Source organism: Gambusia affinis, linkage group LG04, assembly GCF_019740435.1.
Source record: "Gambusia affinis linkage group LG04, SWU_Gaff_1.0, whole genome shotgun sequence".
Lineage (NCBI taxonomy): Eukaryota > Metazoa > Chordata > Actinopteri > Cyprinodontiformes > Poeciliidae > Gambusia > Gambusia affinis.
Window position 1 is genome coordinate 21,767,886 of NC_057871.1, and position 16,926 is coordinate 21,784,811.

General features: G+C 38.0%; 2 protein-coding genes and 1 long non-coding RNA gene across 3 annotated transcripts; all 3 read right to left on the reverse strand.

Annotated features, from left to right (window-relative positions):
* Nucleotides 1–991: 991 nt before the first annotated feature.
* On the reverse strand, nt 992–3,863 carry LOC122829628 (tektin-4-like). The gene is made up of 7 exons (XM_044114360.1): nt 3,336–3,863; nt 2,639–2,709; nt 2,385–2,528; nt 2,226–2,312; nt 2,006–2,141; nt 1,778–1,932; nt 992–1,704 (listed from the first exon to the last, which is right to left on the reverse strand). The coding sequence occupies exons 1-7, from the start codon at nt 3,861–3,863 to the stop codon at nt 1,491–1,493; spliced, it is 1,335 nt and encodes a 444-aa protein (XP_043970295.1). The 3' UTR covers nt 992–1,490.
* Nucleotides 3,864–5,707: 1,844 nt separating this feature from the next.
* On the reverse strand, nt 5,708–6,333 carry LOC122829669. The gene is made up of 3 exons (XR_006370408.1): nt 6,234–6,333; nt 6,095–6,159; nt 5,708–6,015 (listed from the first exon to the last, which is right to left on the reverse strand). It is a non-coding gene; the product is annotated as an uncharacterized LOC122829669 (long non-coding RNA).
* Nucleotides 6,334–9,071: 2,738 nt separating this feature from the next.
* LOC122829310 (polymeric immunoglobulin receptor-like) lies at nt 9,072–14,252 on the reverse strand. The gene is made up of 9 exons (XM_044113753.1): nt 14,033–14,252; nt 12,767–13,087; nt 12,443–12,677; nt 11,033–11,091; nt 10,430–10,756; nt 9,746–10,066; nt 9,369–9,659; nt 9,194–9,274; nt 9,072–9,133 (listed from the first exon to the last, which is right to left on the reverse strand). Exons 1-9 carry the CDS (start codon nt 14,250–14,252, stop codon nt 9,072–9,074), a joined length of 1,917 nt encoding a protein of 638 aa, XP_043969688.1.
* Between the last annotated feature and the right edge of the window lie 2,674 nt (nt 14,253–16,926).

Sequence of the window (16,926 nt, forward strand, 5' to 3'; positions counted from 1 at the left end):
CTTTTAATCGATTACAAACAATTGCATGTATATCCATGGCAATGCATATTACTCACATTTAGGGGAGTTATAAGATGTGCTCAGCAGCAACCTGCACTGATGACTACACTGTGCATGTGTGGCTGAAGCTGGGTTTCATAACATCCTCAGTCGTGGCACCTCCTGAGTTACTGCAGAACCTTTCTAAGAATAGAGATGAATTACTTCTCAGAGACTTCTTGGAAACAGAAGATCCTCCATCAGTTAATGTGCTAGACTTCACCTGTAGACTTTAATGTAAATACAGAAAAAATATATCTACATTTTGTAGCCCAAACTGCAAATTAGCAAAATACTTGTGTTTAATGTAGTAATTAACGTCTGCTCAGTGTAAAGCACAAGTCAATGTGTTCAGACATAACCTCCCATCTTTCTTCACATCTTATAGTTGTGTTTTTGTTGTATACTTTAATGCTGCTTCTAAAGACAAAGACGAGTTGGAGACGTCCAGGAAAAGCAGAAATATTGAAGCTAGACGCCTCCCTCTAGTGGAGAGAAATATTTATGGCGCAGTCTTCAGAAGACTTGAGTACAGCTTGATTTAAACATGGGATTTACTCATTTTGTTGAAGTTTGTCAAACTGTACAACACAAAAGTTTAAAGTTCCTTAAAGATTGACTGAGTTGTCGGTTTTATATTTAACATATATTCCTATTTTGAATCAAGATTGGTTTCAAATTTGCAATATCCCCCAGAATCTGAAACGCTTTGCATCTATAGCATGTGGATGCTATGGATGCATACAAAACTATTTGGAATGTAGGGTCATTTATCATGTTTGTGGAAAGATTCATATCCAAGTTATAACCTATGAAAGAGTGACTGGTTCAATGAAGCACCTTGCAAAGGTACTCACTCCAAATCAACCTTTTCACAATGTGTCAAGTTACAAACACACTAAATTTTATTGTAATGTGATTTTATCTCATAGAACAGTTAAAAGTAGTGAAGTGGAAGAAAAACAAATTTATTTGAAGACTTTAGCCATTTGTTAGAGAGCAACATTGAACAACACCATCAAGAAGACAAAAGGCTCCCACATACTGAGGCATCCTTCATTCCATTGAAATACTCAAGAGAACATTTGTCCACTCAAAGCGGACAAAGGTACATTTTTACAACTTAGTACACATATTCTGTGTCGAACATCCTACTTCTTTGTTGATGCTATTGCTGAAATTGTGAGAAATGAAGGAATTTGTCAGGAGAAATGTACTAAATTGATATCCTGGATTATGACATTTTAACTCTCTACAGACAGTGTGCATGGAGTCACAGAGACACGGTGAGCCGGAGAACGTTTGAGCCTTTAGAAAAACAACAAACAAGTCAGGAATATAGTTGTGGAGATAAAAGACTTGGGTTATAAAACAATGTTCCAAGATTTTAACTTCTCACATGATACTATTCAGACTGTCAAGCAGAACAATCCCAAATTATGAAGTCCAGTTCAGTATCCTGAGAGTACTGAGACGGTTGGGTATCGTTTGCGGTGAATCATGCACTTTTCCCTCTCAATAAACAGTGAATTGGTTTTACAGTTTATGTCCTTCTCAAGAGCCATTCTTGACTCCTCCAGGTGGGACAGGGAGCTCCTGGCTTCACTCAGCTTCTGCTTCAGAGACTCCAAGGAGGCATCAATCTGCCTCACTTCTCCTTCCAAACTGCAGACACAGTTCATACATGAGGACATGGACACATGACGTAATACTGACGCTTCTGTGTGTGTGCATCCACCTGAGCTGGGGTTGGTCCCTGCAGAGCTCCATGTTTGGTCTGAGAGAGCGAAGGTAGAGTCTGGACTGAGCCACCCTCAGTGGAGCCTCTTTGTTGTGGATGGCCTGCTGCAGGACCTCAATGTTCTTCTCCTGGGCACCAATTTGCTCCAAAGTCTACAGGAACAATAAAACAATCAATCACATTTCACCTGTCAGTCTGTTTTCTTCTGTCTGTCAGCTCATCCACCTGAGCTAGCTTCGTCTCCAGCTGGGTCTTGGCCTCAATAAGGTCCTCACAGCGCAGGCTGAAGGCTCGGTCCACGCTGGCGCATTGGACCCTCAGATCCTCAGTGGTGTCCTGCAGCATTTGCTCCACAAGCATTCTGACAAGCAAACACATAGCCACTGAGTTCTCAGCAGTTGAAGAAAATCACTCTGGCAACAAAGCGTACCATTGTGACTCTGACCTGAGACTCTTGGTGGCATGATCCTCCTGCAGGGCCATTGACAGGTTGTCTTGAGTGAACTTTGTCCATGAAGAGGGGGTAGAAACGCTGCAGTAAACGAGGGAACCTTGTGTGTAAAAGTTGAACACAGCTCTGATGTTTCTAAAGAGTCAGACTCACTGCTCCTGCATGGCAGCAGAACTGGGGTGCCGCTGAGTGTCTGGACTCATGTTCTGGTTTCTTCCACAGGCGTCATCAAAGCTGTAGGCCTGACACTTATCAGACCAGTCCATCTCTAATGTTTGTTGGGCGTCTTGGTTCCTCCTGACCCACAGAAACCATCAACTCGTAGGAATGCTGTTTTCTAAAGTGAGAAGCTTCAAACCAACTGGATTCCTGCTCATAAGGGAGCCAGTCACCAGTTTTACACTTACTTGATCTGAGTGACAACCTGAGCTGCAGCTTTCTTCAGAAGAGCCTGAATGCTCCTGATCAAGTCCACCTCCTACAAAACACACAGAGCCACATGTTCAACCTGCTGCGCCTGTCTTCCTGTGAGATTCATTTTGTGGAGACTTTCAGCTTACCTATTAACCCTTTACACAGTCTGCCTGAAGAACTTGCCACTTTCTAGATGTATTTCTTTCTGCGCCTCCTTTTCATTTTTTGCCACTGTCCATGTTGTTCTCTGTTCTCCTCTCTCTAATTGATTGATTGATCGATTGATTGAGAGCCGTGGATGGCCATCAGCTGCTGTAATTGGTCTAACCCAGAATCATTAATGACTAATGGGCCAATCTATCAGTTTTGGGTATAATATCATCACTAGAAAAAAAACCCTCCCCTGTCTCAAAATCAACATTGGACCAGTGGGAAGTTTTTGTATGCCAGACAGCCAGCTTGATTTGAACAGGTACAACCTGTTGTCTTATTGGTAAAACAATTTGGGAAAACAACCTCAGTCTCCCATCTGCCACGGCACCTTGCCATGAATATTGCAATTGGTCAATATTAATAGTAAACTTAAAATAAAGTAGTAAAGAAAGTATCATAAACCATGATCTCATCACTGTCAACTAGGTAAACTGTTCAATATGAACCCAAACAGTAATGTAAGAATGCATTGCTGACCTTCAGCAGCTCCTCCTCCACCGTGTCTCTGACCAGCTCTGCTCCCAGTCTTCGTGCTCTGCAGGTCAAATTATCGGTGGCGATGGCATAAGGAGTCTCGGTGGCATCCAGCGCCCTCTCCAGCCACTTCTTCACCATCAGCAGTGACTCCGTGTCGGCCTGCAGTAGCTCGATGTGCCGCTGCAGCTCAGACTTCCAGGAGTGGATCTCCTGGAGTCTCTCTCCAAGAAGACGCGTTCCTGTGGCCTGGGTCTTCAAAGCTGCAGCCTCAGTGTCCTGGCTCAAGGTTCTGGACTCCTGCTGGATGTTCTGGGCATCTCTGCGGTTGGTACCGGCCTGTTCAAGGATGGCTTGGTAGTTGGAGAACCATTCAGCAGGGGTGTATTTAGCAGAGCGATACCCAGCTGTGGCTGAGCCCGAGGATGCCGGCAGCACTTCCTGCTCCAAAGCCGGACTTTTCTGGTGGACTCCTTGAGCTGCAGCTCTGCTGTCATAATGCGGCCGAGACACAATGATTTCTGAACTCATTTTCTGACAGTACAGTTAAAAGAAAAATCGACCAAGAGGACAATCGGTGCAGGAGTGAAAGCAGAGAAACCAGAGAGTTTGTTTGCTGTTGCCTATAGTGACACGTTTGCAGGAGGAGATCGAGTGACAGACAAGACGAGAGGACTGGATGGCAACTTCCAGAGGCATTACCACAAAATGATGAAACAATTTGAATTTACACCTTTGGGAAAATCAACTATTTCACAGTTTTTATTTAAAATGACGTCTTATTAATGTTCCTGTTATTTTCTGTTATCAAAACTTATATACAATAAATATTGTCTTCTATATTCTTTCTGTGATGTAATTATGAAGTGGTCAGGCTGGGATAGTTTGTGCCAATGAGATAAGTGAGATGGCCAATAACTCTTAAACTAAAAAGCTAAAGGTTACATCCCATTCAAACTGTGATGTCTCATTTCTTCCAGTTGGGGCGCCATTCAAACAGGAAGGAAATTACGTTTGTTAAATCAAATCAAGGAGCGCGGTGTCTCTTATCAGACTTTTCTGCCTGTGTTAGGCTGTTGACAGGAAAACCCCAGTAATTGAGCGCTACAGCAAGTCAGTTTTAAGATCAAAGCTTAGCTCTAACAGCTTAAGGAAGTCTTAAAGAAACACTTTAAACAACAGATATGTGGAGACAGGAGGACAAAGCGAAGCAGCAGGCGGCTGTGGGACAGATTCCTGGAACAGAAAACAAAGACCGCCGCCCTTTACATGACAGTTATGGACGACCCAAAACACTGGAGGACTTTTTCATGTCGACTCGACTTAGAAGTTGTGAAAAAACAGTCTATTGTGCAAAGCAGGAGTCCTCAGACCAGGACTCGAAGGCTTTAAGTTGCTGACATCAGTTCTCGAGGCCTGGATTTGAAAATTATTTCTCTGTCTATGGCTTTACTAACTAAAGCCATAGAGTTGACTCACAAATACGCTTATAAAAAAATTTCTATACTCCAGCTTTTAGTTCATGTACTCATTTTCAGTCAACTTAATAGATTAACTCTCACTTTGCCCCGCCATTCATAGCTTTTGCTTTCATGTTAGCGACGGGATTGGACACCTTTGTGTCACCACATTGGACACCACACACCGCCATGCATCGCCATGATGTTTGTTGAGACCAGGATGATATGAAATTCATTTTCCGGTTCGTTTACGGTTTTCGATTATCCACTCGTGGAATGTGTGGGAAACAATTTACACAAACTGGATGTTTACACAGACACGTTTTGTTACACACAGCACATAAGATTTTTAGATTAAATTTTTGTGGACAAAGCTTTAGAGAAAAACTTCATTTAAACAATCACATAAGAATCCACACTGTTGACAAACCATTCTGCTGTAGTTCTTGTGGACAAGCATTTAATGACAGGACCATGTTACACCACATTGGAGTAAAAACCCCCTCAAAGTATTCCCATAAACATTCAAAAACTGAGTTAACAAAAGAGATGTATAGTTTAATACTCATTTTTTTAAATGTCTTTTTAAAAATTCATCTAATACTCGGTAATTTTAAACAATTTCTTTAACTACTTTTAAAAAGGAATTTATGTTCTTCCTCAGTTGTTCAGTCCCATTTTTTTCTTAGAATGAATGTTTAAAACTTATTTTCACATTGGAGTTTCAGTTCAGATCATGTTTGTATATTGGAGTTGGTGTACAATATATTACTGTTTAAATTGTAACAACTATTTCCTTACATATGCCAAGTGTCATGCAATTAGACTTTGCATGACAGTAAGATATTTGCTTGATGCTCAAGATTCTAAGTGTCAGTAAGAACAATTTGATTAAATGCACAGGATTGGTGAAAAGGTTGGTTTATTGCAGCTTATATATTCAATGCAATAACATTGAAATTACAGCATTTGGAAATATTGGATAGCTCACGTTCAGATAATGTTATTTAATAAATATTAAAAACATGTCTAAATGAAAACACACCAGCATCTGGTTGCCATAGTGAGCTGTTACACTAGATGTGAGAAACACTGGTCACGTGTTTCCTAACTTCTGCTTGTCTCCTTTAAAGGATGTTGTTGTAGATATCATTGTCATCATGATTCAACATGTTTGGAGTGGAAGAGTTCATGTAAACAGCATCCTCTTGTAACTCATAGATCTAAACAAATAAAAGAAATAAGATTTTATTTGCAGGCAGAAAAATAGTATTTTAGAGCTGAAGTCTTGATTTTACTCACATCATTGGTTCTCATCTCCACATTACTGTCATCAGAGTACAACACGTTTGAATTGACTCCATCCACTGAAAACACAAAGTAAACATGATGTGATTCTGTGGGGGATTTATGTGTTGGTGTATAATCTGTATAAATGTACCTTGCTTGATCCTTGATTTGTATTTTAAAACCAACAAAAGGACAAATGTCAGGATCAGAAGCAGAGCGAAGACCGCAGGCAGAATGTAGAACAAAGAAACATCTGAAAACAAGGAAATGGAGAACTTAGCTGGTTTCCAGAAACAGAACCCTCCACAGAAACAAAACCACAGGATGACAACACAAGTTTCTTATTTTAAATCTGGTGAAAAAACTGCAATCACTAAATGTTTGACTCAATACCCATGTTCCTGTTTTCTCTTTCTTTCAAATAAGTTTATTTTTATAAACTTATTTGAGTTCAACCCACTAATTGTCAGTGTCATTTAAGGATACATTCACACATCGAGCAAATGCGACCCAAAGCCTCAGACCCATTTCTGACTTTTTCATGGCAGTCTGAATGGACCTATTTTGTTTGTTTCATCTTCAAATAAAAATCCAGTCTGTGCCACTTCCATATGTGGAACTAAATCAAAAATGTATCTGATTGTATTTGAAGGTTTTTAGTCTGAACAGTGTTAAGGAAAAATGACTATTTTTAGTGCTTAATACAGCTAATCTTACCCCATGTGTAAAAGGTATATTGAACATTCTTATTTTGAACAAATTTCTTAATTTTGAACAGGTTTGTGTTAAGGATTTAAAACTAAACTATTCAATTGGTAAGTATTTTTTAAAAAACAGGAAATAAATGCAGATCAAAGGGGATCTTTCAGTGGGGCTCCTCTTGTGCAACAAGAGGTCAGGAGGCCGTAAAATCAGCATCTCCGGGAGAGGGAAGCCGATTTGGTTCACAGAACATCAAAGGTCTTCCAGAACCACATCTGGTATGGTTTAAACTAAAATACAACCTAGAATGTTGAGATCATTAACTTTTAATTTCTAAGACATTTTTCTAAGTATTAATAGCAAGTTTTTACCAAAGTGTATTATCTAAGTTTAGAATAGTGAATGCTGAATGTATTTGAAAATTGTACTATCTGGGACAATATCTGAACCAAATGGAAATTGTTTGAATGAAAATGTGTTGTTTAGTATTAGAAAATTGTTCAGGATTTATGTGATAAGGCAAAGATTCAAATCTTTGGAGATGCTGAGTGCAGATGAGCAAAAGCTAGGTTTTGTGAAGGTAATCTTTCCTTAAACCAAATTACTGAGTTTAACTTTGTGAAGGAGACACTTCAAAATTCACAGGTATATGTGAAGTCTTATGTTAAGGTTCTATTGGATCAGGTGGCCCTAGAGGCCCATGGTGCCAGGATACAGGTTCTTGCTCTTTTGTCCTACCGGAGACAAAAGTGGCCTTTGATCTTGGCGTGAAATTAAGGGAAGGTCTAAGTTTTTCTGGGTGCCCGAGGTGGTTCCTGGTTGGTCAAAACAGAGGTTCGCCTTTCGGAATACATTAAAAGTTAAGACACACCTCCAGAATAAAAAGTCCGTGCCCAGTAATAATAATTCAGACAGCTGCCCTATTCTGCCTTTTTTGGCATCAGCTTTCTCCAAAGACATGTCTTTGCCTCTTTCACTATCTTTCCTTTTCTATTTCTTTTGTGTCAGGTAAAGAATGTATATCTCTGTAACTCTGCAGTTTTCTTGTTAATTCATACGTTGCTTGTTTTGAGAATTAAACTCTGTGACGTCATCACGCATCGTCGTTCCTTATTGCCACACGCTGCTCGCCGGGAGGATCCGGGAAACAGGAAGAAAGAGAGAGCCAAGCTTTTCCCAAAATTAAGCTAACTTATTAATTCTTCCTTTAACAACAGTCATATGGCTTTTTATCCAACTTGTGTGCCACTGATGTCTGATAGGCACCAAAAGAAGAAAAACTGGGCTTGAACAATGGCTGAACATTATAATTATGAAAATATGAAAAACATTTGTGCCACTGAGTCACATGACATCACAGTCCCACCACTCCTGGTTCTGACTTCAATCCAAACAGATCCATGCAGAGTTTGCAGTCAATTCACCACTAAAGGCCTTTAATGTTAGTTTTGCTTTCATTTAATAAGTTTATCTTGTGTTCATTGTCATGATACATACTGTCACAAAATACTTTTTTCTTTAAAGGTTTTGTTTGCTCTAGTGGCCTTTATTTGAAAGTAGTTTTTACAGGAAACAGGGTAATGAGAGAGGCGGAAGACATGTGGTAAATGTCGCCAGGCTCGGAATCGCGACCACCGCCACGAGGACTAAGGCCTCAATACGTGGGTTGTGCTTTGCCCCTGTGCCACCACAGCACCCCACAAAATACTTTTAATTTGATCTGTAAATGGCTACATCTACTCTTATTTCCATGAACAGTGCACTGCTGAGTGATGTCAACGTTCTTCTTCTATGATTGTGAGTTGCTTTTGTGTTGTGAACTGTTGGCACAGACGTCTGATTGCAGTCCGATTTAATTAGAAGTATGAACGACCACGCAAAAAAACCTAAAGATTGGATTTCAGCAAAAAATTGAATTAAGCATCAAAACCTGTGATGTGAATGTTGTCATTTTGTCTCAAACTCAAAACTCAGAAACTTGAAAAAGTCCACAAAAGTCAAAAGTCAGCAGCATGACTCAATCTAATGAAAGAGGAACTTGATTTCTTTCTCCATTTTAAGGAATCCTTGAGCAAGATACATAAAGATGGTGGCATAACATTCTCTAATGCTGATGTACTCTGAATGTGTGAAGTGCATGAATGTGTTGATGCTTTGTGAGTGTGGATGTTTAGGAGTGCATTTAAACAGCTACGTCATTTCAGTCCATCCACTACTGATAAAACTAAATCCTACATTGAGGAGCTGAAATGACCTTCAGTTTAATAATACAGAGATTCACTTTGTGTCATAAGAGCAGCTTTGACCAGTTAGACCAGTTAGACCAGAACATATGGAGATTTGGAACAACTGGAACGAAAAGAGTGAGAAAAAACACAAGTATTAAACAGAAAGAAACAAATAGTTTACCAGGATTTTGTGATGGTGGCTGTGATGTAACCTGTTCAGCAGAGCTAATTGGAGCCACAGAGCTGGTTTGATGTAGAGAGTCTGAGAGAAAATACAAATCATAATGTGGTTAAAAACCTTAACCTAGATTTTGTGTTGTTTTTTATTATTCTGTCTCTCTCTGTGTTGGTCTCACCGACTGCCAGCTGTATCTTTATGAATGTCAGCTGAGAGTCTGAACCACAGTAGTATGTTCCTGCATCAGCTGCTTCCAGTTCAGTGATGATCACAGAGAAACAGATGGAGGAGACATTGAGCAGCTTGAACTTTGTTTGGTTCTCCATCATGTCTGTACAGTTGTTGTGTTGGTCTCCTTTACAGAGGAACTTCTTGTTATCATGTTGTTGTCCTGAATTAGGACACTGCAGAGTTACTGGACGTCCCTCGATGCCACTGATGTTGTACGACTTCAGATAGAACAATTTTGCTGGAGAAGGAAATTTTAATAACTGTTGTGTTTATAAACTTCTTATGTTTCATTATCAAATTAGCAAAGGCAGAATGATTTCTCACCTTTGACCTCCAGCTCAACAGCAGAGAAATCATCAAATCCTGAGTTTCTCTGGACTCCACAAAGATACGACCCAGAATCCTCCAGGGTCAGACTGGAAATGGTCACTGTGAATATTGTTGACTTCCTGTCATCAGAGAGTCTGAATCGTCCATTTTGTGTGTTGCTAGAGGTGATCACTGCCTGCTGAAGACAAGTGGAGGGTCGGTTTCCTCTGCAGAGGAACTTCAGCTTGTTGACAGACTGAGAGTCGTACGGACAGCTGATGGTCACTGAACCTTCCTCAATACTTTGGATTTTATTCACGTTGTTGCAACATCTGTCTGACATGAGGTTAAAAAAACAATGTAAAGTGAAAGAAAAACTCTTCACATAAAAGAAAGTTGTTCTTGTTTGATAGAGATTTATATTTAACATTATAGACTAGTACAATTGTCTTGCATTAACTTGTGGGCATTGATGTCTAAACAGGTATTTATTTTCAACATAGAAGACGATCCAGATCTGCAAGTACTTGATAATTCAACTAGCAAAATTAGAAAATACATTTTGCTTCTAATAATAGGTAAATTTAAGACCACATTGATTAAAAGTGTTTATTATTAACATGGTTAGACATTGATGCTTCATTTAACTCATTTTAATTTGCTGTGAGTGAAATATAGAAACGTGAACTTATTATTTACCTTCTTTTATGTGCAGTTTTACTTCAGTGTAGATATCTGGTCCCCACACTGTGATTCCACACCAATATTTCCCAGCATCACGTGATTGAAGATCAGAGATGGTCACTGTGACGACTCCGATCTTTTTATCATCAGTGATGGAATATTTTCCTTTATTTTTCTGTGTTGTTGTAATGAGAACGTCTCTGGAGCCACATTGATTCTTACAAAGGTATTTTTCACTGGTCTGATATACCTGACCATAGCTGCATAAAATCTTTACACCTCTTCCCTCGTATTTAAACACTTTGATCAAACCTTCAGCACTGATCACAAAACTCAAAGCTGCTGCAGACAGAAAACAACATCAGTTTAGTTTTTATGCTTCAACATGTGAACAATAATTATTATTTTTTACAAGTTTTGTAAAACTACTTTTTCAAATAAAAAGCACAATTAGTTTGTATGAGATAAGACGATCACATTTCAGTCACAACACAAACAGGAAGTGCTACTGAGTCTTTAAGTAAATGCTTTATAATTTAAAACCACATTTTATTTTAATGAAATAAATTTCATCATAAGATCAAAGCAAACTGCTGTAGATAATATATTATGTCTTACTGCAGATGATGATGAGTTGACGGCTCCACATCTCGTTGTTCTTCTCAACCAGAGCTAAACTGAAGTAGAAGTTATTTTAAAATGTGACATTTAGAGGAACTCAGAAGTTTTAACACCTTTTGAACGTGTCATCAGTGTGAAATGTCTTGTTTCTCCATTGGTCAAATGAAAACTCTGCAACTGAGGCTCACAGGTTTTACCCACAAATACAGGAAATAGATTTTTCACCACCACAAATTGGTGGATTATTGAGGGACACTCAGTTTCCTGGTTTTAATCTTCTGTGCAGATCTTCATGTTTGAACTTTAGATGTTCTTTTCTTTACATATTTTCTTCAGGAACTTGATTTGTTCTCACACCAAGAAATGAACCAGCACAGTTTAGCATTGAGAAGTCTTTATTGCTTCTCTCTGTTGAATTCATAAAACTTACCAGTTGAATTATTATTATTTTTTATGATTAGAGACATTAGTGATAAAAGATGTTAATCTTTACAGCATTAAACCTTCAAAAATTGAGATAATCTTTTGATAACATACTGATTTTAGTTTAGGTGTAATGTTAGAAAAAAGGTTCTTTTTAGCTTTTGCTATTAAAAAAGATTAACATTAATAAAACAAGATTACATCATGTTTCAGGGAAAACCACCATGATTGGTTCTTCTTTATTCTGTTCATGTGCAGAAAACATCTGGTGGAAGAGAAGGAAGTTCACTGCATGTTAAGTAACAGCTGTAACCATGGAAACAGCACCATCTTCCTCTCTTTTATCGCCTGCTCCACGTGGTTTATCTGCATCCTCCACTGAATGTTTCTGTTTGTTCAAAAAAAAAAATGTTATATTAGATAGTGAGCTCCAAGTGTTTAATGTATGTGTTGGGAACCGGCGTTTTGGTTCCTGTTTGTTCGGTTCTCCTTGTTTGTTGACGGTTCCTTATTTCATCCACCAGAGGGCGCTACAGGCTGTACTAAGGCCCATGGTTCAGCGCACCTGTTGTTCATCTTCTAATCATCCTGAAGCTTGAGAGGAGCGGACTGCCTGCACGTCAGCGCCTGAGTATTTAATTCTCTCAGAGATTTTATTCATATATGAATCTATAAAAGATTTATTGATAAAAATCTCTGCATCAATTTAAAAATCATGTGCTCTTTTCAATAATTCAAAATGAATGGTGACTTAAGGAATGTTTTGATTTCTCACCTTTGACCTTACATAATATCTGGTTCTGTACAAGCAGCTCATGCTTGTACAGAACCAATATAATCTGCTTTATGAATAAAAACAGTATTCTTACATTCAGTATAAAATTTTAAAAGCACTAGTGGCTTCAGTGTATCATCATGCTCTTACCCACAGTCAGATGAAACTGGGTGTAGTTTCCAACACTCCACTAGGGGTCTAATCTGCACCAGTATGTCCCAGAATCCTCTTCTTCAGGTTTTGTGATCACCACAGAAAAAGAGGTGTCATTATCATTATGCAGTGTGAATCTTCCTTGATAAGTCATGTATGTGCAGTTGCTGCGCTGGTCTCCTTTGCAGAGGAACATCATATTGTTACGATGATGATGTGGATAAGGACACTGGAAGGTTACAGCACGTCCCACAATGCCACTCATGTTCTTTGACTCCACACAGCACCACTCTGACAAAAAACAACAATGTATATGTTGAAAGTTCAAGTCACACTCTTCTATGATAATTGATCTGAACACAGGTAGTTTGACTTCTCACCTTTGACCTCCAGCTCAACAGCAGAGAAATCATCAAATCCTGAGTTTCTCTGGACTCCACAAAGATACGACCCAGAATCCTCCAGGGTCAGACTGGAAATGGTCACTGTGAATATTGTTGACTTCCTGTCATCAGAGAGTCTGAATCGTCCATTTTGTGTGTTGCTAGAGGTGATCACTGCCTGCTGAAGACAAGTGGAGGGTCGGTTTCCTCTGCAGAGGAACTTCAGCTTGTTGACAGACTGAGAGTCGTACGGACAGCTGATGGTCACTGAACCTTCCTCAATACTTTGGATTTTATTCACGTTGTTGCAACATCTGTCTGATAGTAAAATAAGAAGGTCTTAGTAAAACAGTGATATATCAGTACACTTTACCAGAAACGTCATGTAAGTATATTAGAATATAAAAGTTCATCACGACCTGCTAATAAGAGTGACATTAAAATTTTAAAAATACTCGTATTGAAACAAGAAATTATATTCAATACATGCTTACTTGCTCACACAGCAATACTAGAAATATATTGCTGTGTGAGCAAGTTAATTTTATATAAATTATATTACTATAGAAGAACTAATTTAGTATTATTCAATTCAACAATCATATTATAAATTTTAATTAAATTTGCTTCCTTTTTCTATTAATAATCATTTATTATTGGTGTAAAAAGTCCAAGTATTTAATTTATGTCAGTTCTTTAAGATTTCTTTTATTTTTAAAGTCTTCTGACTTCCTGAAACTTCCTGCTGTCTTAGTTCTTTAGTCCATTGTAGTTTTTACAGCATCATGTATATCAGGAGACATTCAATATAAAATGTTGGCATGGATGTGAAAAATTTAAGGGACAAATCCTCATCTAAACTTTATCAATGATGAACAGCAGAAAAACCTCCAAGATTATTGAGAATCTTTAAATATTTGAAAATATTGTAAACATAAGAACTGTTATATCCATGTTCAAAATATTTCAGTGTTATTCAATGTTGATTCTGTTTTCACACAGTTTTATTTTCTTGCTTTCCTTCCTGAGGCCTCTGAGTCTTAGACAGTAAATGTTGAATTTATTTGCAGACAATTCAACATTTACTGTCAGTGTAAATTATTTTTGACCGTCTGATTACACTGAGACAGAATGAGGAAAGTTCAAAATGTTGCATCTCAGAGTATCTTCCTACTGAAAACATTTCTGCCAATTCATTATTCTCTGTATCATGTGTACAGTTAAATCTATTATACATCAAATTTTCCAATTAAAACTATTTACCTTCTCTTACTTCCAGCTTTACTTCAGTGAAGAGATCGATTCTTGCTTTTATGTTCACTCCACACCAGTATGTTTGAGTTTCATCCAAATGTAGACCAGAGATGGTCACAGTGAAGATTCTTGATGTTTTGTCGTCATAGGTGGAGTATTTGTTCTGATGTTTTTGTGATCTTGTTAGAACATTGTCATTTCCACAGGGTGTTACACAGATACTTCTCATTACTTTCATAACCCTCATCATATGGACAAGAAACATTCACATTTCCTTCAGATCCAAACACACGGATCAAAGCTGCACGGCTCACACAACACACAGCACAAACAGGAGAGAACAAAAATATAATTCAATACAATTAACTTTAATTCAAAATTATTGTGATTTGCTCAAAAATAAATGAAATTCTTTGTCCGACTCCTCAGCAAACAGTAAATATATAAATAGAAAAGGACATATCTACAAAAGACAATAGATGGATTGTAAATATATTTATTTAAAAACATACAAAAGCTACCACGGAGGAGCCATTTTGTCTATTTGACTTTATTCTAAATTTTTATGATGATAACAAAAAATCTATGCTTCTTAAAGCCTCTGGAAAATGTTGGATTTATATTTGAAAACAAATAAATACTAAAACTTAGACAAGATAAACGATAAAGCTCCACATCTTTGTATTACTGAGGACGACAAACTAAACCAGAAATAATGCAGAAGTGAAGCAAGAACTATTTTAAGAAAACCAGAGTGATCTGATGAGTGCATCACACATCACACACACAATAAGACTCAATGATAAGTTGTAAAATAAAGATTTTCTCTATTTTTTAAATGCTAATACTAAACTCTATCCAAACAACCAAAACAGCAAGAAGACACTCTTATTATTAGTAAAATAAAAATAAGTGTTTACAAAGTTGGAGGAACTGGTCATAGTAAATGTGGGAGGACTGATGTGTGGTGGTTAGTGATGTACAATCTCAGCAAGAATATTTCCTGTTTAAATAGAAGTAAAGCAGAACTTTATGTCTATAGTTTGCTTATTTATTTTAGAACAGGGGTTTTCAAAGTATGAAAGGGTGAGCCCCCCTCCAAGGAGCACAATGCCTGCGCTCCGAAGGTGTGGGGAAAACTCCACCTTCAGCCCGCTCTGGCCAAAACCAGTGATGGCATAGTTATTTTGAAAAAGTAACTTTAATCGGACTACTGATTACTCCTTGAAAAGTAACTTAGTTATATTACTGACTACTGACTTGGAAAGTAACTGTTACATTAAAAGTAACTGTTTAGTTACTTTCAGTAGTTGCTAACAACGCTCCACCTCCTGTGAAAATCACATTGATCTTGCCAATACTTAATTGTAAGCTATTTTATAATGGTAACATCAACAATGTGTCTCCACTGATAAGGTTGAACTGAAGAGGAGATTGTACAAAAAACAGTACAAAAATAAAAAAAGGAGTAATTTGTGTGGTCCACTGTTGTCTGGAAAACTCTAAGAAGGATTTTAAAGCCCTCCCCAGCCTCCAGATTCTGCGTGCCCCTGCGTTTGATGTCACAGCACAGAGCTCCTCCTGCAGCTCCACAGCTCAGATGGCTGCACAGATTTGTGACACTTATCTTAATATGAATAGTTATAATGGCGTTAAGTTTCCATTATAATTATTGGCAACTACGGACACGTTGATTCGTGGCTGTTACGTTTATTGCTGTTTATATTGGTCTCAATGTTTGCAGTTTTCTGAGCGCATGAAGCTCACGTCATTCAGAGGTAATATATTAACTTGACATTAACAAAGACACAGCGGGACGGATCATCCAGGAAATGATGGACAGGAGAGACTGACTAAACTACCTTAATGACGGACAAATTCTGGGATTTATTATGAGTCTCTGCTTATTTCCAAGCCCAAATGAGTAACTTCACGTCAAAAACGAGCCCAAAAGGCAACCAGCAACTCGTTAAATTTTCAAACTTTTTAAAAAATGAAGCCCAAAGCCGCTTATAATAATCGGACTTGGCGACAGAAACTCAAAATAGTTCCAGTTTTTCCTCCAACAAATGCGATCTCCTCCATTGTTTACATTTCTGTATAGACGTCGGTCACTCGACAAGACGAGTAGAGGAAATACATTAAATAACAAAAGAAGATAGTAACGCAGTAACGCAAAAATGATTTTGATAAGTAACTGTAGTCTGACTACTGGATTTGAAATAGCAACGCGTTAGATTACTGGTTACTGAAAAAGTGGTGACGTCAGTAACGTTACTTATGGCCAAAAACATCCTCTAAGGTGAAACATTTCCACTGATCCCACTCCACACGCAGAACAGTACCAACTTTTTCCTAAATCCACAGAGTTGATCGTGCGTAAAAGACGTTTCTCTCACATCAGTAGACAGCAAGCAGATAGCTTTTCCGGTTTATTTTTCCTCGCACTGCGCCTCCCTAAAGTGCTCTGAGAGGCGCGCCTCACACTTTGAAAACCGCCGTTTTAGAACATTCATCGATGTTCTTTCTCTCATTGCAAAATCTGCTTATAGTAACAGAATCTAGAGAATCAAATGAGCAAGAAGAAATATGTTGCCACAAATTGAGGCTAGAATTAAAATTTATTTTAAAGTCAGGCTGACAAATGACAAATATAGAAACATAAAAGATTGCCAGAACAATATAACAGGATGAAAATACCGCTGATATAAAAATGTTTTCCTCTACAGAAAGCCTTATCACCTTCATAATTTAGTCTTAAATTAAAAAGAAACAAATGCTGGTTCATGAAAAACCTCTTATTTATTAAGGTGTGGAGAAAGTTAATATAATGAAACAAGTTATAACAGTAAAACATTAAACATTTGGCATGAAATCTTAAAATTAGCTTGAAAGTGGCGCAA

What these genes read in the sequence shown, in the direction of transcription:
- LOC122829628 (XM_044114360.1), bottom strand. Translation starts at nt 3,863, where the DNA reads ATGAGTTCAGAAATCATTGTGTCTCGGCCGCATTATGACAGCAGAGCT. An exon ending in CAGGTTGTCACTCAGATCAA is followed by an intron (nt 2,529 to 2,638) that starts GTAAGTGTAAAA and finishes TCTGTGGGTCAG; the next exon opens with GAGGAACCAAGACGCCCAAC. An exon ending in AGGGACCAACCCCAGCTCAG is followed by an intron (nt 1,705 to 1,777) that starts GTGGATGCACAC and finishes CTGTGTCTGCAG; the next exon opens with TTTGGAAGGAGAAGTGAGGC.
- LOC122829310 (XM_044113753.1), bottom strand. Translation starts at nt 14,252, where the DNA reads ATGAGAAGTATCTGTGTAACACCCTGTGGAAATGACAATGTTCTAACA. An exon ending in AAAGCTGGAAGTAAGAGAAG is followed by an intron (nt 13,088 to 14,032) that starts GTAAATAGTTTT and finishes TTTTACTATCAG; the next exon opens with ACAGATGTTGCAACAACGTG. An exon ending in TCAACTCATCATCATCTGCA is followed by an intron (nt 10,757 to 11,032) that starts GTAAGACATAAT and finishes TTCTGTCTGCAG; the next exon opens with CAGCTTTGAGTTTTGTGATC.